Source organism: Cyanistes caeruleus, chromosome 2, assembly GCF_971803275.1.
Source record: "Cyanistes caeruleus chromosome 2, bCyaCae1.hap1.1, whole genome shotgun sequence".
Taxonomy (NCBI): domain Eukaryota; kingdom Metazoa; phylum Chordata; class Aves; order Passeriformes; family Paridae; genus Cyanistes; species Cyanistes caeruleus.
In genome coordinates, this window is record NC_141702.1 from 14,777,133 (window position 1) to 14,800,291 (window position 23,159).

Sequence of the window (23,159 nt, forward strand, 5' to 3'; positions counted from 1 at the left end):
ATGTAGGTAGCCAGGACTGGCTACATAAAGGCTGGAAAGCACTAGGTGTGAAGAGGAGCTGCACTCTCTGTCACTGGGCAGGAGTGAAAAAGGACCTAAAATAGTAGTTTTGGTTTGAGATTCACTGGGCCAGTCTAAATATTAACTAATTGGATAGTTATTTTGCTAGATATTTGTTCAACCCAAGTTATTTGGCACTGTAGACACCAGAGTCGTCGGCATTTAAAGGTGGGTGGAATGGTGACAGAAGATTGTCCCCGGCCACGAGGTCTCCAATCTTCTCCCTCCTCATGCTGCTGGAGCCCTGGCCAGCAGGCTGCCAGTGTGGTTGTGGTGTCAGGGCTACCTGTGCCCTGTGCCTAATCCTGAGTAGGAACAGTGGCACATATGAGCATGTGTTGAGTGAGGGCTTGCACAGCATCATCTAAGTTTCTTTAAATTTACTACTTACTGGATTTTACCAATCTCCCCAGTGATATCCTAGAAAAACCCCCAGGTATCAACGCTGACATAGGCAAAGACCATAAGCAGATGAAGACAGGAGAAAGAACGTTTGGGAAGCCCAAGCAGTGCATTACCTGAACTAACAGAAGGAAAGAAAGAAAACAAAAATATAAGTGGTATGCTGGTGAGGTGCAGGATCAAGCAAGATAGAGCTGTTTCCAATGGGAGCTTTGCAAATGCTGCTCAGAACATGGGGCACAGCTCCATGTGGCAAAGGAATCCACCAGCTGACACAGTTCAATTAATTTCTGATTTCCTGAAGTCACATCAGAGCAAAACAGTTGGCTTTTTCCAAGACTGCCTGCTCACACTGTCAATAAAATCCTATTAGGAACTTAGTCTCCCTGAGCTTATTTTGAAAATATGCTGACCACACCAGCTATCCCACCACCTGTTTTCACTGGGTCTCTGAATGCTCAGCATGTCCCAAAGGAAAAAAGTTGTTCCAGAACACACATGGTCCACTGCACAGCTATGAACACACTGCACAGCTGTGAACACACACTGCCTTCATTTCAGCCATGCAACAGCATCCCCTGTGCAAAATACTTACATTGTTTTCTTCTCCAGGCTTTGCAAATTTCCTTTAATGTTGTTGTACGCCGCTGATCGGGCCTTTAGGTCTGTTTCTATTTGAGTCACTTGCTAAAACAAAGTGAAAAAAGGGAGTCAGTGCAGTGCTTGAGGCCTTGTTCTCACCTTTGTCCCACTACTACAGCACCTTAACACAGAGACACAGCTGCCAGCTCCCCTAAAATCACCGAGAGAGAGCTTGGGGCCAGAGCTCCCCTGGGGCAAAGGCCCCTGTAGAAAGTAGTGTTCAGTCAGCTGTTGCTGTTGGTGTGCTAGGGCTGTACCTAAGGGGCAAGTTCATGGTTTTATTTGTTACCTACACTGAACAACAACACGTCATGCCTTTCTGACTGAACTGACAATGTAAATAATTCATTCAGCCTGAAGGCATTTGATTCGTCAGACCAACAATTTCACAAAAAACATCTCCAAAGTGGAGAATAATACGACAATATATGAAAAAAAAAAGAAAATTACAATGAAGGGGATTAAAGTGCAGAAAACACATCAATGAACTCTACTGAATCTGATAAAGTGCCATATACTTACAGACTGAATAGGTTTCAATATATGTATCATTATTATTGCAGAGAAATTAAAATAATATCAACTGCTTCAGTACAAAGTGTTTGCTTCTTAAATTGTTCCTGCTCAAACCAAAGGTAAAGCTCCCACTGACTGCCATGAGAGAAAGAATCACAAACAGCCAAAAGACATGCGTTCCCATGATGACATCTTAAAATCATGAGTACAATTTACCTTTGTTAATGCTTCTGATATATTCTTCAGTGGCTGCTTTATGGGATATTTGGCCATGTCCCACTCAAACCGTGTCAAGTAGCTAATTAGGTCAACTGAAAATGCAAAGAGATGCATGAAGGCAGATAGTGTATCAGATGGCAGGTCAAGGTTTGAGAAGTAGTCCCCACTATAGCTTAGGCATAGCTTTGATTAACTTTAGAGTGTTAACTAGAAGCCCACCTCTCAATTATTATAGAGATTTTATCTAGAGCAAATATGCTCAGATCCTATGCCCAATCTAATCAACTTCTTAAACATCCCCAAACCAAAAATCTTTTCTGCATTGCACCTAACAGTACAGAAAAAGTGTAAAATTATCTGTATCAGTGGGACACAGCAGTGTACAGCTATTCTTTTTCACAGTAAAACAGTTTTGTGTAATCTCAGTCTTGATTTCTGCAATATGCCTGAATTTAATCCCAACAACAGCTATCAGAAAAATATTTTGTGCCGAGGATCAGCAGTAATATTCAGGGTTGCTGAGAGCTTGCTCAAAGGTATTGAGAGCATAGCAGATGTCACTTCTCTGTGATTCAGTCAAAAGCTCACTAGAAATCAAACAAATGCAGGTGTGATGAGGAATTCCTCATAGACTGCACACAGAGGTCTCCATTTTACACTAAGCTAGAGACTATATATTACATAAATCCAATCACAGCATCCAAGAACAGAAATTCACAGCAAGGGTCTGTGCATGCAACCCCCAAAACAAGGCACCCTTGGACCACAGGAACCCAGGGCTTCCTTCCAGAATGAAGGGGAAATTAATGCATACAACAAACAGCCCCTAGAACAAGATATTCCTGTTTCACTGTTTGAAGATCGAGGGTTCTTGATGTTAGAAAAAATTTAGGCTGAGTACTTAATGGTGCCCAATAAGGAATTCTCCTCCAGCAGCTCATTAAATCAAACAGCTCTTTGTCTGAGTCCTGAGGGCCTTTGGATGTTGAACACACCACTACATAGTGCTCTTGCAGACCTTTATAGGATGGAGCAAAGTCATGCATTCTGCCACAACAAGATGGGCTGGGACTGCCCCCCAGAAGGTTAGGGAGACAAGGGGAAGGCAGAAGGCAGGGTCTCAAGGTCTAGAAAAGAAGCCAGAAGCACTGTCACCTAAAGGGTGGGCTACCTTCCAGACCAGGAGGGTAAAAATGGAGAATGTCTGGGAAGTTGCTCTAAGGTGATAGGGAACAAAACAAGCTCAAGGTGCTAAGTAAAAGGACATGCATGCTGGGGCCCTTCAGTGTTCTTTGCTGCCTTGTTCAGGGAGTGAATTCAGTCCCACAGCAAGGTCTGAGCACAATTTCTTATGGTCTACTTTGAGGTTTAGAGAAAAACTTTATGAACCAAGATGCAGGAGAAGGAATGTGAAAAACTGTGCAATTGCCATACTACCAGGCTGAGGGTATTCTGCAGTCTCATGTGATACTGAACACCCTTGGCAGGACAGCACTACCCTTTCCATGGGCTTCTCTCACCCCACAACAGAGTCAGTTTACCCTATTAGATTTCCAAAGCATGGAAAGTCTTATGTTAGGAGAAATAGGCTTCTTAGCAAGAGATAAACTGCCTGGAAGGCAGAGAGCACTTGCCTTGGCAGTGTTCTCCCCCTCTTTGAAAACCACAGCTGTGTCAGTGTCCCCCACATCCAATGGACAAGAGTCATAGGGCAAAGATCCAACCCTTCCTGCTAATATCTGATCAGGAACAAGCAAATTCTGTACAGGGAGGGTGTAGAAAAGGGGCAAAACTGCAGAAGATTGGGAGAGCTATGACACAGCTGCTGCATGCACAGCTCTCCGTTGATGCTTGCTTGTGATCTCTGTGGGGAAGGCAGAGAGGTCAAAAACACTTCAGCAACAAAGTCCACACAGCATTTCAGCATGGGGTACAGAACACAAAGATTTCACCCTGCTGCCTCTCTTCTAAGCTCATGTGTATAGGCTTTGCAGACAGGCTCTTTAAAGGCAGACACTGACCTATTTATAGCTGAAGAGAGATAAAAGTTCCCTGAAGAATTTCACATGGCCTTTCTATCCTCACATTTCTTGAATCTCAGCAGGATCCAAATGCTGGCCAGTTGAACACAGCATGAGTTCTCAGCCCGGTTTCTCAAGCTCACTCCTGAGAACCTGCTAGCTGGCACTGGTGCAGGTGAGTTAAGCAGCCTAACCTTGGGGATGGCACAAACTACTGTCAACACACTAGCAGAGCTGTGTTTAAAATGCCAAGCAGCCCCAGCACCCTGATGCTCCTGGAATGGCATCCCTCATTTAGGAACCTATCGAGTCACTTCCAAAAGGCTTCACAAAGCTGCCCACCCAGGACAGACGATTCCTACCAGCTCACAGCTGCCCAGGGAGCCCACAGCCTGAATGTCTCATAAACTAACTTACACACCCAGCTCTAAAATGCAATGTTAAATACTTCCTCTCCAAAACACTTATTTCTTCAAAACTGTTATTTTTCCCATTTTGCTTTGTTTTGGGCTTACGATAAAGAATGGAATTATTCCACCATTTACCAAATTTTAATATTAATTTAGGTTTAACATTTCCATAAATGGATGAAAATTTGGTATGGATCTTTGAAGAAAAGCTTTACTTACATTTCAAGAAAGGTTGTTTATGCTGTAATGATATATTAAAAGTTTCTATATTACACAAGCACACATTTCCCTCTATAAGAGAGAAATTTGCATGTGGCTGCTTTCAAGCATTATCCACTGGAAACTTGAGTGTCTGTGTATGCGTGTGTGTGCAAGTTCATGTAACTAAAAGTGATGTATTTTTTACTACTTTGCAATTTTTTTCCTACAAATATAGCAAAAAACTTTTTAGACACACAGCCACGACCAAACTGTTTTGGGGGTTATATACAAGTGAGCTACAGTCAGTGTTACTTAAAGCCATCTTGGTATGGTCGAACAGTATGAAACAGGACAACGCAGCAAGAAATTGTGCCTTATAATTTTGTTTCTGATCTCACAACCTCAAGGAAGTCTTCAACTTTATAGTTCTTTTGCTAATCAGAAAGGGAAGGAGGAAGAATTGGTACAGTAAAGTTGCTGATGCTTATGAAGACTGACACTGGAATATTAGAGGAGTCCTCATATACTAAAGCTGACTTCATTTTTTAAGACACAGTCAATAATTTTAAAAAGGTCAATGTCCTAATTCAATATGATTTGTTTAGATGACCAAACCCAGACAGAGGAAATTAGTAAGACATGCATGTAATTTCCATATCCTTCTAATACAACACATGCAGAGCTGATAGGGAAAAAAATGGTGTAAAAAGGGGAAAAAAAAAAATTAACAAAACCTGTTGTTACTCAAGTCATAGGGATATCGTGATCAAGCTACGAGGTTGTTACTTGAGAAATCCATCGTAACCTGATCACTGTATCTCTACAACCAGACCAAGACTTGTGTCTAGCACTAATATACACAAATGCATGCAACAACACCACAACCATCAGTTCTCAACATACTTTGGAGACATTTCATTTTATCCTTTAGCCCTGAAACACAGTAAGTGTGATTATTGTATTTCTCAAACAGTTGCGCCCATCAAATATCAGTTTTATATAATTCAAGGACATTTCTAAGAGAACTTCCTCCCCATCCTTTACTAATACAGGTCTGAAGTACAACATTGCAGAAAAGGGAAATGGAGTGTACACTCTTTGTTTATCCAAAAGCATTATGCTGCAAGTCTGTAATCAGCATGCATACCACATCCAATTTTATTGTATTTTTCCAGAATAACTGGGGTATGCAAATTACTGACAGATCACTGATAGTTGACACACAGCCATACAGAATGAGATTTAGGTGCCCTTAAGAAGTCAAGCCCAGTCAGGGCACAGAAATGTGCTAGGTCATCTTAGGAGTGAACAAGGATGTCTCTTACTTTCATCTTCACTCCAAAGTTAGCTTCTGCTGAGAAAAATGGGAGCAGGCTAGACATGTTCTTATAAAATGTCGCTGGTGATTGTCCTTTCTAAAGTGTGTGTGTTTCAATTCCACACACTCATATTCTGAAGCAAGCAAAAGCAGCATCAATGCATTTAAACCCCCACATTCACAGCACCTACCTCCATTGGCCAGAAGGTTTTCCTGGACTTTATCTTTTGAGTCTTCCATAACTTCTCCTATGTACTGGGCTATTTTCCTTATTACACTTAACAAGAGAAACTTTGTTAGTGAAGAAACAAAATTATTACAAAACAGATTCACAGTGATCTGATAAACACAGAAATACCCAAATAAAACACTTCTGAAACAGAGCAGGTTAGTTTGCAATTCAGATGTTGAAAAATAAAAAAATCTAGGACACAATGCAGACCCTTTAAATACACTGATCTTGGCAAAAACATAAATAATGTCATTTTGCCTGTGCTCTGGACTTACAAAAGATCAAGATTCAGTCTTCTGTACACTCATTATACACATAGCAGAAACCAGAAGGCAAGAAAGGTGAGAAACTCATGTTTAAAACCCCCAAGGAAATTTAGGGAAAGGAGATTACATACATTGACTGAAGATCTGTTCCATAGGATGCTACAAAAGTCCTTAGAGTTCACTGAGAAAAGGTTCTCAGAAAATACTCAAGGGAAAATAGCAGTGTTATCTTGCTTGATGGGGATTTTTTTTTTTCTTATTCCTTTTGTTTACAGGACTCTTTCTCTCTTCTCTTTTAGCATGGTGAACAAGACACCCCTTTAAGGTGTAGGAGAACTAGATTCAAATCCTTCTGTCCAATTCAGAGTAGTGATTTGTAGAGAGACCCTCCTAGAGAACACTGTCTCCACTGTGCCACTTATTCTTTGCTTATTTTAAGAAATGGATTAATCAAGTCCCTCTAGCAGTAGCTCCCCTTGTCTCTAGTCAAAGCACCTGTCTCACACAGGCTGAGAGACTTTCTGGTTATTTAAGTATCGTTTTACACTCAAAAATATTCACAGAATTTGGCCTGCAGTTCCCTAGCTGTCCTAGGTTGACTACACTTTGTAAAAAACCCAGCAGCTACACCTGACCATTAAACTAGCAGAGACATGAAGTGGACACAATCCTTGGCATTGTGACAGAGAGTGTAACAGCAGGCTTCATTTCTGCTTCATTTATCTTTCCTTACTGAGGGGAGACTACTATAGCTGCAGATGAGCTGGAGACTGAAAGGGTATCTACAGTGTTTGGACAAGATGTGTTGCTGTGACCAATCCCGTGGTTTTCAAGAGCAGGGAAGGGACTTTGGGCCAGGTATAGATACCAGGAAAGCATCAGAGAAGAGGATTTTTCTTTCATGTGCTGCAAAGCAATTGCATCTATCTCTGTTATTATGAAGAAACTTAGAGTCTTGGGAAAGGTTTTCCAGTCCTATTACAGGTAGGAAAAATCAGATTTCTGATGTTGTCAAGAAGGCAGTACTCAAAACTTGTGTTGTTTGGGATAAATTCAGTCTGAAGAAGAGAAGATCTTCTTGTCACCTTTCAGTATATAAAGGGCTCTTATAAGAAAGTTGGTCAGAGGCTTTTTACCAGTGCCTGTAGTGACAGGACAAGAGGCAACACTTTTAAACTAAGAGTAGATTTTGACTGGACATAAAAAAATAATTTTTTTACTACAAAAAAAATATTAAAAAAAATATAAAATATAAATATAAAATATAAAATATAAATCACTGTGCTAGTGATGAGGCACTAGCACAGGTTTCACAGGGAAGTTGTGGATGTCCAGCCCCTGGAAGCATTCAAGGCCAGGTTGTATAGGGCTTTGAGCAGCTTGGTCTAATGAAAGATGTTCCTGCCAATGGCAGGACGTTGGAACTAGAGGATCTCTAAAGTACCCTTTCAACCCAAATCATTCTTCTCATGACCCTGGACAGGCGCAGTTCAGAGTGCCTGTAGGAGGAATCTATACCACTGTGCTCCAGTTCACATCCCTTCTCAGAGCTGCTGCAGATTTCACCACCTGGCTGCAGCCCCGTAGGGACCCGGCAGCAGCTGGGGGTTGCTGGAGTACAGCACGTGTTGCCCACACTCAGGCTGTGGGGGGCTTGAGGGATCCAGACAGAGGTTCCCTGACAATTGCAACCTTGCCAAGCATTTCTGCAAATTTCAGCTTGTAAATAGAGCTGGTTTTTGTCTCCTTCACAATGCTCAGAGAGCCCAAAGGACTCAAAGGCAACAAGACAGCGTTGGTAAAACCATAACAGAAGGTTAAAGACATTATAGAGAAAGTAGTTCAAAGGAACAGGTGTAAACCAGGTGCTTCTCCAAAGGGCCTGAGCTGTTTTCACTACTCTTGAGTGCATCTGGTGGCTGACCTGACAGGTGGGAGACAGCTCTGGCCTTTCTCCATGGATACAAAGGGTGGGACAGGTGTGTGCTCTCATGCACCTGACAGTCCTACCTGCCCAGGCAGGGCTTGGCTCTCCTCCCACCCACACATCCCTTGGTCCCTGCAGCAGGATACAGACACATCATGTGTAATACACTGTGCCAGAGGAATGTTCTCCAGTCCTGCCTTAGCCTCTGTGCACATCCTGTGACATGCAAGCGGGATTCACTCACCCAATACACTTCCTGTGCAGACAGAACCCACCCCCTCCACACCACTGATGTCTGGGACAAATGACAGGAATTAGACTCCTGGAGGAACCCCACTGACTACACTGACATCCAACAATGGGAAGCTTTCACAGCCAACCATCAGATCTCTGCCTTTAGATGAGATGAATCCCATCTTGAGCAAATGTCATGATCAAATGATGCATTATAAAGAGTTTCAGCAAAACTGCTTCAAGAAGTTAGTAATAAAAATCTATAAAGGGAATAACTCCATTTAACCTACTATTATGTCTTGAGACTGTGATGTTTTGCCTCTGCAGTCTGATTGCAACCCTGCCATGTCATTAGCTCCCCAAAAAAAAAAAAAAGTCTAGCACTCTTTAAGTGATAGTGAGAAAGAAAGGTTGCTATCCATCAGGCCTCTGAAATACCGCAGGGAGCAGAAGTCCTGCAATCTGAGGCCACTCCCAAGTATGCCACTGACCGAGGAGCAGAGAGAACCCCCGGGTAAGAGTGACCCAGGAGACTGCCAGCTTTTGAGAGAGCTCCATGCTACCACAGGATGACATGGAAAAACACTCCTCCTCCCTGTGTAAATAAATAATAAAAGTATGTGGAAACAATAGCTCCTGCAAACTCTTGCCCCTTCTCTGCTGTCCTGGCAGGAGGCAGTGCTGACAGGTTTGTGCTGCCTGGCATTACTGGCAGCTGTGTTTATCCAGCAACAGTTCAGCAGGCAGCTCTTTCACGGGACCAGGAATATAAATGCTCAGGTCATCTGAAGAAGGCTTGTAACCCTCTGGATGCCATTTACTTCAACCAAGTGCAAGTGCTTGGCATTTTAACCCTTGAATCACAATGCAGACATAAAACCTGAGGGATTTATTTAATACAAAATTATTTTGTATATCCTTGTGGGATTCAATCTGCTAATACCTTCGATTATTCTGTTATTTTCTGTTACTACTTGAATGTTACTACTCTAATGCATTTTTATTATTTTTCAAAACCTCTTTCTTATATTTAAATCTTAATGGTTGCCTATCTTGACGGGCAAATGAGATAAACAGGAAGAGTCCTTGCCTCAGCAGATTACAGTGGGCCTCACTGACCCTCCTGCTCCATGCCTAGAGCCCATCAGAGGGTAAGAGTCATTACTGGCATTAAAAGGACAATTAGTGAAGTGGTGTTCAGCTTGAGCAGGCAGCTGTATCGTGCTGGCAAGTACAGACAAAGATAACAGAAGGAGTCAGTGAGCCTAAGGAGCTCCAACAGATATTTCACTTCTAACTGCCTTCCATGGTCTTACATGGATTCTGCAGTCAGCTTTTCAGAAGTCCTAACTCATAACAAACCTGGAAATTAGTTATGCCTTTCTGAAAAATCAGTTCTGATGATTTCTGGAAGCCCTCAAACCCAGATCACACAGAATCCTATCTGCCACCCTGACTAGAGACACAGAATCACAGAATATTCTGAGTTGGAAGAAATCCACAGGGATCATCGAACACTTTCCATTAGAACAGACAGCATGTATCGGCACTGTCTCTCCCCAAATTTGCCCCCATTTCCACTTCCTCAAGAATTTCTGCAAGTGAAGAAGAAGCTGGAACATGCTACAAAGAATACGGGGCAGTATTTTTGGCAGGGTCACAATGGAGGTGGTTTTGTTGATAAATTAAGTTGCTCTGTCTTGCTTGAAGTCACAGAAAAGCAGTATAGTTTAGTTCTAGGTAGTCCTGTGAGGAGCAGGGTGTTGGACTCAATGATCGTAATAGGTCTGTTTCAACTCAAGATATGAATCATATTCTATGATTCTAAAAGATCAATCTTGTGTGCAACCCAGAATTATCTATCAGATGCAGTCATTCTAATACAACCCTTATGTAGCATCAGTACAATCAGAAAAAAAAAAAAAAAACAAAACTATGGAGAAATGTATTCTAGCAGACCAACTTTTACCTGAACTGCCTAGCATAGATGCAAACAGTTTATATCAGGGTTTCTGTATATCTTTGCAACTGCCACACAAAGATCTATGAAAGGATTGAGCATATTTAGACAAAAGAAAATGCTTATCAGTCCGGACTGGGAGAAAAAAGACAAAAAGACCCAAAGCTAATGCATGTCTCTGTGACCAAAACCACGTGTAAGGTAAGCTGCCAAAGCAAAAAAATAGAACAAAGCAGAAAACCCAGCAGCTTAAACCTTCACTGCCTCAAAGTCTACCTTGTGCCATATACTATCTTAAAACCTAGCATTTTCTCAGCTTGCACATCATTCTTTTGTACACCAGGTCAGTTTGTCCCAAGACAAACTTGCCAATTGTCAGCAAGAAGATCATGTGAGTCTTTGCTTAATTAGGTTTGATGCAATATGAGTCAATATTGTGTTTTTTAAGGAGTTTAAAAGCCTGAGAGGGAGAGGTCTGGACTTCATTCAAAAGAATATAATCCTTAAAAATCCTTTACGTAGTTGAAAAGGAATAAAAGGTTCAATAGAAATATTCTGTCAAAACAAAATCAGGAAGGGCTTCACATTCTCTAAGTGTTGTTTTATCAAGTTTCTGGATGAGATGGGAGGATATTCCTTAAAACAAAAACAAAAGCACAAAACAGAACGAAATAACCCTACTACCCACCATTTGAAGCAGTTTCCTTATGAGAAACAGCTTCCCTAGCAGTGCCATTTGAATGGATTACTGTGCTGACAAAGCTGCTATTCAGCTAAATTTTAAGGAATGGTCCTTACTTTGTGATAACTCCATGACAGTCAACAGAGGGGTTAAACAAAGCCTAACCACTTTAGTCCAGTTGTAGTCCAGGCTGAACTGAGTCAGTCCGAGGTGAACACAAGGACATATCATCCCATAAAAACAATGACATTTCTCATTTGTAGGTGATAAATAAGATCTATTTTACCTTTCAGCAAAGCTATCAAGTTTTCCCAACTCATCTGACAGACCAACAAGAGCATCCAGTGTGCCAACCTGCGTAAAAGATGAGAATTAGGTGAAAGATCCACAATTCTGTCTAAGGCTTTTGTAGGCAGAGACTTAAGGAGACTGACTTGTCCTCAGTACATGTGAATTCAACAGTTTGGCAGACCTTTATTTACTTGGTGGAAAATAGTAGCAATTCCTTTACCCAAGAACTAGGGCATAAAAATCCCTTTCCAATAAAGGAAAAAAGTATGTGTAGTCTCAAGATTACACATCAGTGTCTTTCTTCCTGTTTTCACTTCATCCTCTATCATCAAGCTGCATAGAATAGTCTTCAACCAGACAAAACAGTGACTGGAAATGCACACAAATAAAGCACATAAACAAACAAGTCAGATGTACTGAGAGAACAAAGGGAAGCAGCACTTATTCAAAAGGGGGTGTCTGTCTGTGTTCTCTGTTATTACCAAAGCAAGTCTCTCACAATGTCATTTCTGACCAACATCTGCTTTTTGAATCACTGTATTTATGGTATTGCAGCATATTGCCAAACCTTTTCGTGTAATGTTGTCAGCTCAACATTGTGTAGGGTCAATCTAAGGGAGAAGAAACAAATTTTATGTAGAACAAATAGGATGCAAATGGGCATCTTCAGATACTCCAAATGCTTTACCTCCTTCAACGTAAGAAGACTCACCAACCCCAGTGGGGTAAGGTCCACAGATGGTAAAAATAAGGTCCATGGATGATAAAAATCATATCAATCTCAGGTGTGCATACAAAAAAGCAAGTCTTTTATCTGTCAGTAATCTTGCTGCCATGGCTGTGGATAGTCAGCATTAGCAATGCATGTATTACTTTGATGACTAGGAGCAAATTGTACATGGAATGCAATAGATCAGTTATTTAACATCTCAACATATTCATATATGAATATGTCATGAATAACATATTCAACAACTCATGTTCCTTATACGTGTACACTTCCAATGTGAAGCTCAGCTTCAAGCACAATTACTTATTTCTCTCTGATCAGTTTTCAGTTGACTGAACACAACTCATCCCCTAACCACAGTCTCCTTCTACTGTCTGCACATTATCCCAAATGATAAATTCCATATTTATCCCAAATTTAGCCCCAGCCAATGCTGCTGTATTGCCCATACACAAACCCCTTCCTCACTTACCTTTAAGTCTGGAATATGGAATTTACTGTTGCTGGACAGGTTGGATTTAGATGTCACAGTGTTCATTCTCTCCCATGCCTGCAGATTTGTTTTGTCTCCCGGAGCAGAAATTAGCCAGAACTCCGACATGATCTAATATTTTCCCTTCACTGCTGGTCACTGTAGAAACTCAAAGCAGGTAAGTGGCTAAAAGAGCACCACACAAAATGTGTTCTTCCCTAAGAACAGAAAGAGTTAGAACAGATCACTGATTTCTTTTCTTCAGAAACACCAGGAGAGTGAGTCAGTTCTGTGTCTCAGGCCGAAATGGAACATGACCTTCTCCAGAATGTCACGGAAAGAGTGTGGCTGTTCCTTCCTTCTTAGGATTGCTCCATCCAGTTTCTGCCTGAAGAAATGAAGCTTTCTCCTCCCCTTTTCCCTCCCAGCCTGTTCCATTTGCCTTGCACTTTAACTTCAGTGCCTATTGGGGAGCTTGGGGGCTTCACCGAACCACCCAAATGTAATAAAGAATTTCTGCTTGATAAATATTCTATCTCAAATTGTTGGACATTTGCAAGGAAAAATGAAAGGAAGACCTCTGCTGAGCACAGAGGCTGCAAAAGATACCACTGGCAAGACGGAATTTTGCTCTCCTCTATGTTTTTTCTTCCCAAGATAGGGAAGTCCTATCGCCTCGTTAGGAAGGAGCTGGAGGAAGGCAAGTCCTGGCGTACAGGGACGGTATCGGCAGAGCCACACAGATGGAAGTGTGGCGAGAATAGAGGGACAACTACTAGAGGGAAGCGAAGAGGTAAGGGCAGAAGAGCGAGTAGCTGGCACCAGACCGCAATCCTCCGTTCCTCCCCGAGAGCTCCCGCGGAGCATCCCCGCCGGCCGCCCTCGCTCCCAGCTGCGCGGGACGGGGCAGCTGCGGTCCTCGGCCCCCGCGCCGGGCCCGCCGTGCCCCAGCGCTGCCAGCACGGCTGTGGGGGGCTCCGCGGGGCACTGACCGCTGCCTCTCCTGCCCGCTGTGTCACCTGCCCGCTGCTTTACCTGCCCGCTGCCTCCCCTGCCCCTGCCGTGCCCGCAGGCGCCGCTGCCCGTGCCCGCGCCGCTCCCGGCGGCTCCCGGCGCGGACATGCCCGGAGCGGCGGCCGGGCAGGGTCGGGGCGGAGCGGAGCCAGGCGCGGGGCGGCCGCAGCATCCGCGGGTTGGGTCAGGGAGCTCCCGGAGCGCAGCGGGCTGCTGCGCCTGGTGACCTAAAAGCTCTGTCACAGCTCTGACTAGGGCAGCTTTGCATCTTCTTCTGTCTTTTGAACTGGTGCAAATAATGCAGACGCCATTTGTTTTTATTAAACATTGACTACCTTTAGCAAATCTGAAGGTTTTGGAATAATTAAAGAAACTTCTAAGAAACTCTTGTTTCCGGGACTTCCCTGAGTGCTTTATTTAACAAATATGCAGTGCAGGAGTCTGCAAAATAGTGATGCTTACATTCCTGGTGAAGCTTCTTCCTTCATGTGTAGCTGCTGCTTTTAGTCCTTACCAAATCTTAATCTTGTCTTACATTGCCATAAGCTTGATTAAGACATTTGGGAGTATTTCACAGATTGTGTGGAATTATGTGCTCCAGGCATTTCTAATTCCAGGCATGCTCTGAAGGTAGCAAGTGTCTAAACACCCGGTACCTGCCTCTGAGAGGCATCTCTGCAAGAGTCAAGGCCCCTTGTTGGGGGTTTTCCAGTTCTCACCTTCCAGTTGAGTGATCCAATTCCTGTGCTGTCATCCAGCACTAAGGCAGTCTCTGCTAATATCGGGGGCTTATTTTCTTTAAAAAAATGGGGTATTTTTAACTCATGTTTCTCTGTAGCAAAAGTAAATGAAGCCCCTACAAGAAATTAAACAGAAGGATGCTCTTAGTTTTCTACACAACCTGTCATAAACTGAGAGGGTTTGAGATGCTGGGGCCAGGTAGGTCTGGTCATGCATAGAAGAAGAGCTCTTGACATGTCCAAGAACCTTAAATGAAGACCCCTAAAAGACTTAGGTGTCTTCAGCTCTAGGAAGAAGCAGCTGATGCAAGGCATCCCGAATGATGCCATGTAAATCATGCTTTAGGTAGCTAATGTGTTGGTCAAGGTCTTAAGGCCCTAAATTTATAGGTTCTTTAGGTTAGCCAAGGATTCATCTTCCTTTGCTTCTCTTTAACATTTTTAGTGATATATAAAAAAGCAATACATGTGTGGAGGAGGAGAGTCTCTACTGAAAGTACTCCAGAAAAAGACACTGATGTTTGTAGCTGAAATAACCATTTCATGGGGTTTTTTTGTTTGCTTTTTTGTTTGTTTTGTTTTTTGGGTTTTTTGTTTTGCTTTTTTTTAATTTCTGGGCTAATTAAATATTCAGTTCTCATAACTGCTGTGATTCTAATTCTTTTCAATCATAGTGTCCCCTAGGGCATGATAAAGGGTTTTCCAGAAGTTATGGGAAAAAAATGAACATATTGATCTGTGAGATGGCATTCATCTGAATGCCATCTTGTCTAATCCTTCTTTTTTGTTTGTCTCCTTAGACTATACATTTTAATAATGAAAACATACTTAACTGATTTTTAAATATCTACATCTTATATCTTTACCCACAGCTTTCAGGTCAGAAATGTACAGTAGACCTGGTCACCTAGATAAGGGAGTTCTTTCCCATCTCAAACCAAGAAACTGTTTTCACTGGATCCTTGCTGCAGTCTCAAGCTGTGGAAATGCTTTGCATGATTAATTTTAGAAATGCTACATTCCCATAATCTCCTTAAATTTAGAATCATGTAAGTTGAAAGTAGGGCTAACAGATGAGAAAAGTTTCTTGCTGCAGTGGTGCTAGATTTTAGGAATGTTTTTCTGTACACATGGATGTTATAACAAATAAGGTAAAATCCAAGCTGTAGAGTTGTTGGATTTCTGGATTCTTCAGTAGACACTACTTAATTCCTGAACATTTTTATAGCAGAAATGCCATTTTTCTTTTTAATATGGCATTTTTACTATCATTAAAGTGAAATATTTAATGCTTAAACTTATTGTTTTAAAAGAAAATATCCAAGAAAACACAATGTTAATGTCTAAGCAATGTCCTGTTGAATGTTTTCTATTACCATATTTTCTCAGTTTACTGTGACTTTTCAAACTTTTTTCTTTTTACCTCATTACGTATTTTTAAGATGAGGCAGTGGTGGAGGGGAAAGAGCAGGCAGCACATGCTGTGGGACAAGTGCTGCAGTCTGGTGGTAACACAGCTCTGGCAGCTCATTTCCCTGGCTGGCTCTGCATGTGATGCCATGTGATCTCAGAGCTGTCTAATTCCCTCATGATCATCACGTGTCTTTCTGCTCCCTTTGATCCACCAAAGCAATGAACTTTTCTGTGACTTTGTCTCTCAGTATTAGTGAGTACTTCTTCAGGTGCCACACTGAGGGAGCAAAACTCTGCCTCTGAACAGTCTTTAAGAATATTGAAACCCCCTACTTGAAGTATCTCCCAAGACAACTTTCTCAAACAGATAACCAGAATTAACTACCTAGATAATTATAACATTGACACTAGAAGGAAAGCTGCTTTCTCCAGTGTTCTACACTTCTAGGAATTCCTTGTGGGTTCAGACATCTGATGCTGCTGACTGCCTTTTGAGGTGCCCTGGAATATCCTGTTGGGCCTTCAAGCTGGTGTTCTAGGATAACACAGGTCTTCTGCACATCCCAAGTCACATCAACCAACCCCCCATGAATGCCTGGGATTCCTTACAATATCCAGAACTGTGGAAAAGTGACTTCACCAATTCAGCTTTAAATGTCTATTAACAGCTCATGGTGCTCTAAGACTGTGGAACCTGATCAAATTGACCCCACAGAAGACACCCAGTGGCTGCTGCATCACACTCCTCGTGCTTCATTAACTGCATCTACCAGGGATGAGATTCAGCTGCCTCAGCTTCTACTGCCACCAGAGATGTCCCTGCACATCCTGCCTGCCTCCAGATTACACTGCAGAAAGGTTTGGGTTTTCCATGGATCTTGTGTCAGCCCCACCCGGGTGCCCTGGATACCGTATGGCATCTCAAATGTCACTAGACAACCTACACATAAGCAAGTAAAGCCTTAGCTTTCTGAAACGAGAGCTTAAACACCTAGCTTAATCCTACAGGTACTGATATTTAGGTGTTCTCATCTCCCAGGAATCTCAGCTCTAAAACTCTCTAATACAACCCAGAACAGAGCACTTTTTAGTAATGATATTTGTATATTGTTATTGTGATACATCATTCAGGTAACACCATGCATAAGACTTACTTGAAACTGCTTCAGTTTGCACTTTGTGCCAGAGTTCTGCACTGTTAAAAATTTAGTTGTGACTTTCATTGTTTCTGCATCATGCTTATGGACTGGATGTACACTACTTCAGTCCCTGATTTTGCTCCTGTAAATTGGAACGAGAATGCTTGGAATTCTGGATGTTGTGGGGTTTTTGTTTTTTTGGGGTTTTTTTCCAACAGCAATGCCACAGAGCAATAAGAATGTGTCCTTCTGTGGTTCCTGGCAAGGTTCTGATCAGCAAATCCAGAACTCACTGTTTTCCATGGCTAAAAGACACAGTCTGCCCACAGGGTGACAAAATCAACCTTCTCCATCAAGGCTGCCAGAACAACTCCTGCCTTCCGGAGTTCACATGAAAACCATCGAGAATGACATGACAGCCTGACGGACACTCGTGAGGGGCAGACAGGGCTCTGTGTCCGGACACAGGCCGGGCCCCGGCAGAGGGCACACGGCTGTCCCGGCTCCAGCCCACTCGGCACAGCCGAGTCCTGGCAGCGCCGCGCTGCGGGGCCCGTGGGCAGCTTTGCTGTGAGCTGCGGAGCCAGCGGACCTTATTGTCCCGCGGTTTTGCTGTCCTTCCCCCGTTCTCCCGTCTTCCCCCGTGTGAGGGAGGGACAGAGCCGCGGTCGCGGGCCGCGCTCCCCGCCGGGCCCCGCAAGCCGCCGGCTGAGGCCGAGACGGCGGAAGTGTCTCGCCTTCCGCTTCCCCTCTGCCCGGGAAGAGGCGGGCACAGCTGCGGCCATGCAGGTCTCCAGCCTCAACGAGGTGAAGATCTACAGCCTGAGCGCCGGCAGGAGCCTCCCGGAGGTGAGTGCGGCGGGGGGAACGCGCCCGGCCCGGCCCGGCCCGGCTCGGCTCGGCTCGGCTCGGCCCGGGTCCCGCGGCGGGAGCTGATCCGCGCGGTGCCGGCGCGGGGGCCGAGCCCCGGCCCGGCTGAGCTGAGCTGAGCTGCCCCGGTCCATGTGCGACTGTGCTGGGATCATTACCGAGAAACAGCTCTGAGTGTTTCTTGAACTAGAAATGCAGTTTGAATTCCTGCACCTCTGAGTGTAGCGGTGCTGGTCCATAGACCCGTAAGCAACACGACTTTGTAAGTTTTCTTGGTGTGGAATGGTTAAACTTATCGGTGGAATGAAATTAGAAGATAATCAAGGAAAAAAAAAAAACAAGAACAAAAGAATTAGCGGCCTAAGTGTCTTAGATTAAAAATGGTTGGTTAAACTTTAAGTGATTCTCGAGTTCCTGTATGAACAATGAGCTCAAGACTGATGTATACCTTTGCTTGCAGTGGCTCTCTGACAGGAAGAAAAGAGCTTTACAGAAGAAAGATGTGGGTGAGTTTTCCCCTCGCAGGGTGCTCAGCGATACTCGGCTACTCCACATACATCACATGCACATCCAGAGGAGACTTCTCACTGACTGATACACAGAAGTTATCCCTAAGTCGTAATATAAAAACTAGAGAATTAAACTACAGATAGTTATTTCAACTTCTTGTGTAGCTTCACATGAACACTGTATAACCAGTGGTGTTTTAAATTTTAGGCATTAAATATTTGGGTTGTGGACTGTAACAGAAACATGGATGAATTCCATGTTGTTACGTTAAAAGCAGACCATAAACTCCTCTGTGATGCTGTGCTAATCTTAGAGCAGGACCACATCATTTTAGCCTAAGCTTGTTACACAAAATAAAAAAAAACAACTATTTTTTTAATGAAAGCTATATAACACAGGAAGTGTTATACAAGACACTTAACCAAGAAAAAAAATGCATAGAGGTAATGGAGCATGGAATACCTTATACAAGGCCTTAATTGTGTAGGTGTGGAATGAGTATTTGTTACTACATTATATAATAACTTGTTACACAGTTACCCTGGAGTACTAATTTATTTTACACAGGGATAGTCTGCTTCTCAGGGTTAGCAGACTGTGTTAATCTGTTTATAATATGTTAGTTATAATATCTCTAAAGGATATTCCCTATAGTCAATTAACTCAACATGCTTCCTTAGGAAACCATTACAATTTTTTTGACTGATAGAATTGTGCTAATTCTACAATTTTTTTTTCTTTACAGACATCCGTAGGAGAATTGAACTTATTCAAGACTTTGAAATGCCCACAGTTAGCACAAAGATTAAGGTATCGAGAGATGGACAGTATATTATGGCAGTTGGTGAGTTAACAAACTGTCTAACAGAGGCCAAAAGTCCTAGGTAATCTTGGGTGCAGAGTGACTTAGTGTTTCAGGTAGAATTGGTAAGAGTTCCTTTTAAAGTGTGGAAGTGAGCTTTCTGCTGGAAGCTGGCTCTTAACATGTGATAGAACAGCTGTCTTGGGAGCTGTGGAACACTTCTGTTTAGAATACTTACATTCTTAGAATCATAGAATGGTTTGGGTTGGAAGGCACTTTTCAAGATAATCTAATCCAAACCCCCTGCTGCCAAATAAAAAACTAATAAAACAGGTCTGTTGTAATACAGTTAAATACTAAGTTCTGAATTACTTTTATTGCATGTATGTTAAGTAACTTTGGAACATCATTGTTTGAGTATTGTTTTGTAGGAGGAGGAGGATAATGCTGCATTTTGTAACTGTCAAAATGGGATCCAAGCATGAATACTTAAGTAGGTCTTTCAGATTTACTGGAAGGTGTTACTAGATTCTGTATGATGTATCTGGTAGTTAGAAGAACCTACATACAATGGGTGCTTGCAGAAACCAGGCTGTAAAGTTGTGTTACTAAGAGGCGTGTTTTTCCAGTCATAGAGGCTTTGGGAAGATCAGAAGACTTACAGTAGAAACACAGTAAAGCCATATGTATGATATTATACCTGAAATAAAAAGCAAAACTTTTGTGTTATCTTTTTGTTTAACTTTTTTATTTAATTAAACATCAAATTATTCTTTCAGGAACTTACAAGCCCAGGGTCCGCTGTTTTGATACCTATCAGTTATCCCAGAAATTTGAAAGATGCTTAGATTCTGAAGGTTAGTATAAGCCATGACTGTTTGTACAAGATGTCTGTCATTTATAATTCAGGTTGGACTTGAGCAGAAATTCTGCTCCCTGTGCTGAGGGTACAGAATGTACTTCAGGGGAACACAAGAATCTAGAGTAAAACTGCCTAGTCTTCATCTCTAAATTTTCCCCTTTTATTTTGATTTCAAAGTTCTTTCCTTGCTTGAAAAAGCAGGTGTGAGGGATGTAAGATTTACCTTGAGCTAGAAAATGTGGGGCTCAGAGGGTGAATGTGGCTGAAATCTGTGTTCTGTTTGGTGAATGTGATAAAGGTACAATGGCTGGGTGGTGGCAAGATCTCCCTTACCTGTTCTGTGAAGCAGTAAGGTAGGACAGTGCTCTGTGGGTTGCTCTGTTTTCTCTCTGGAGCCCAAGCTCAGTAGGTGAGTCACAGGGTAAGGAGAATTTCCTGCATGGGCATATTGGTTTGTTTGTTTGCTGATTTGATTTTCTGTTTGTTTTCTGGAAAAAGGTACTTAGGGGTAGATGGTAGCATGGCCAAGGCCTTAATTACACCTTGTTTGTTACTAGTTTGGTGGGAGAACAACTGTGGTGAGGAAAATAAGGAGCCATCTAGACAATGGGAAAGGGAGAATCAGCTGGCAGTTAGAGGAGGGTGGGAGCTGGTAGAGCTCTGAACTTCTAGGGTGCTCAGATTTGAGGAATTATGGGGTTGATTGTTTAGGGATTTTTTTGAAGGGGAGTGGGGTGTGAGAGTTTTTACTTCGGGTTTTTTTGTTTGAAGACTGGGATATTAGAAGACTGATGACTGAAAGCTGGGATATAGGGGTAACCAAAACAGTGAGAGAATGAGCACATTCATTACAGAAGAGTTGAACTGGTTTAACTTTGATGTTTGTGAAAGTGGTGTGAAAAATAAAAATTGTAATAAGAGCACGGGGGTATTTCTTTACTCTCTGCCTCAGGACTACAAGGAGTCATGTAGGGTAAAGGAGCACTATTAGGCAGGGTTTCAGAGAGGCTGGAGAGAGGAACATATAGCAAGAGTGAAATCCTCTTCAAAAGAATAGAAATCATTGTAATCATAAATGCTTACTGCTAATTAGAGTTTAAAGTAGATTTTTTTGAACTGGCATCTTAGTAGACTGCAGAAGTATGTTTAATTTGAAGTCTAGCATAGAGTCACTCCAGGTAACTTTAAATGAGTTATCTCATTTAAATAGAACCAATTTAGCTGGAGCAGCTACTCCCTAACGTTCCCAACTCAGCTTAATTAAAACTAGGTAAAGTTCAATACATTTGTGTTCAGCATGAGTTTTGGCTTCCACATTTGTGACGTTAACAATTTTGAGCCTTAGAACTTCTTTTGTGGAAGTGCTGACCTCTTGGAAGGTCTGCATATGTAAGTTATATGCATATATGTCCGAAGGCATGTAATTTTTTATCACCTTTGATGGATTACCAAAGTTCTGTGGACCAGACACTCACTGAAAACCATTTGATTGGACATTCCCACAGCAATAAAATACATGGTTGAGCATTGTGTTGAGGAATGTGTCAAGCATACAAGAACAATAAAATGATTACAGGATACTTCATATGTTTATAAAGATTTAAAAAGCTACTTACGGTTTTGCAAATCAAGTTACATAATTGGAGATCTTACTAAAGATTAATGCCTACGTTATGCATTGACACCTGTGGGGAATACTTACATGACTAAAGATTAGCACGAGTGTAAATGTTTTCAGGATTATGCCAATGTTTGCAAATAAGTTTGCTTGCTTAGTTGACTCAAAATTCTCTTGCTCTCTCCTCTAGTGGTTACGTTTGAGATATTATCAGATGATTACTCAAAGGTATGTTTAATAGCTTTCAGTGTATAAATGAAAAAATTGTTTAGTATGTGTATTAAACTGCATTTTCATATATAGTAAAGGCAATCAATCAACACAGCTTTTGGAACAGAAATATTTTTTTTAAAAACGGCAAACAGGATAAATATTTTTTGTACCTTTAAAATTTTGTTTGGTTTTTTTGTGTCTTTGTACTGTAATTTGCTTTGGTGCTTTTAAAGTCTTTTTTCTGTTGGAAAGAAAAGCTTCAAATAGTGTTCTATCTTAGAAGCAAAATAATGTGAAAAATGGAATTAACTATTCTTTCTGGGCTAACATTTAATCACAATTCCTTGTGACAAGTGATGCTCTCATACACCGTTTTTGAAAGGTGGGATAGCAGTGGGTAAGTTAACAATTGATTTGTCAGTGTTGTTACAGGCATGACGATTATGAGCATATGAATGAGGCAAAAACTTCAGAGAGATATATTGTCTTTATTTTTTATTTTTTTTTAATTAATTGCTGTACCTGGAGGAATCACCTGAGTGTTTATTTTATGCTCTTTTTTTTTTTTCTATGAAAAGACCTTACCATTTCAGGTATAGGTTTGTTTTAATAAATACTGCCATTTGATCAGAGACATGATCATCTAGCATTGTAGCTGTTTTACATTTTTCCTGTGAGATTTCCAAGGAAGTGCATGAGTTCAAGTAGCAGAAGGTAATGGCTGATACTTTACAGTAGCTTCCCACTTGTCTGTCTGGTGGAAAATATTTTTGGCTGTACATTCCAAATAGTCATTTGGGAGACTGAGGAACATGCTGTATCCCAGATGTTTCTGACTGGTTATGAACAGAAAGGAGTGTGTGTTTTCAGCTGAAATGGGTGCTGTATTTCAGGCTGAGGCTCTACTGTTTTAACTTCATACAATCCTTGTTTTCAGTTTTATTTTACTAAAACTTAAGAAATCATCAGAAAGAAAAATAAACTTCAAGTAGCTGTCATAATGCTGTGGACATGTTAGAAAGAGGGAACGATATTTGAGAAATTACACGTGAAATTTTAAGAATCATAGAAGTATCAGTTGGAATGGGACCTTAAAATATCATTTTAATGCTTGAACAGTTCTGACAAAATCTGCAGGCATGGTGGTTCCACAGATTTACTGAAAAAATTGTTGCAATTCTGCTCTACCTTATCATAAAGAATTTTTAGTTCCTGTCAAACCTGCCCAGGAAAATCTCAAGTTTTTACTGTTATGACTGCAGAGAAGGATTTTTTTTGGTACTGTCTGTATTCTGTTCCTTGTCAGTCTTGGTAGCCCTGTTGGTGCTCTCAGCATCCTTTCATAGCCAGGGAAAATAGTGTCTCTCCAGATCTGTTTCTGCCATCCTTGTAAGG

The 23,159-nt window shown here is 41.8% G+C and overlaps 2 protein-coding genes across 7 annotated transcripts in view; one reads left to right on the top strand and one right to left on the bottom strand.

Annotated features, from left to right (window-relative positions):
* ATP6V1C2 (ATPase H+ transporting V1 subunit C2) overlaps positions 1 to 17,734 on the bottom strand; it is a 23,160-nt gene extending 5,426 nt beyond the window's left edge. Inside the window, exons 1-7 of one of the 4 annotated variants that reach the window (XM_023922593.2) lie at positions 16,905 to 17,143; positions 12,584 to 12,801; positions 11,377 to 11,444; positions 5,981 to 6,066; positions 5,375 to 5,404; positions 1,837 to 1,931; positions 1,058 to 1,149 (exon numbers count right to left, since the gene is read on the bottom strand). In XM_023922593.2, the coding sequence (XP_023778361.1) occupies positions 1,058 to 1,149; positions 1,837 to 1,931; positions 5,375 to 5,404; positions 5,981 to 6,066; positions 11,377 to 11,444; positions 12,584 to 12,712 (500 nt within the window). In that variant the 5' untranslated portion in view covers positions 12,713 to 12,801; positions 16,905 to 17,143. Of the gene's footprint in view, positions 1 to 1,057; positions 1,150 to 1,836; positions 1,932 to 5,374; positions 5,405 to 5,980; positions 6,067 to 11,376; positions 11,445 to 12,583; positions 12,802 to 13,618; positions 13,710 to 16,904 lie in introns of those variants that run through there. The other 3 variants (XM_086875871.1, XM_086875872.1, XM_086875873.1) reach the window with 3 other exon arrangements.
* The window catches only part of NOL10 (nucleolar protein 10), a 48,887-nt gene continuing 43,032 nt past the window's right edge, over positions 17,305 to 23,159 (top strand). Inside the window, exons 1-5 of one of the 3 annotated variants that reach the window (XM_086875868.1) lie at positions 17,305 to 17,738; positions 18,220 to 18,265; positions 19,015 to 19,113; positions 19,851 to 19,928; positions 21,742 to 21,779. In XM_086875868.1, coding sequence (XP_086731994.1) covers positions 17,673 to 17,738; positions 18,220 to 18,265; positions 19,015 to 19,113; positions 19,851 to 19,928; positions 21,742 to 21,779 — 327 coding nt within the window. In that variant the 5' untranslated portion in view covers positions 17,305 to 17,672. Of the gene's footprint in view, positions 17,739 to 17,789; positions 18,022 to 18,219; positions 18,266 to 19,014; positions 19,114 to 19,850; positions 19,929 to 21,741; positions 21,780 to 23,159 lie in introns of those variants that run through there. The other 2 variants (XM_086875867.1, XM_086875869.1) reach the window with 2 other exon arrangements.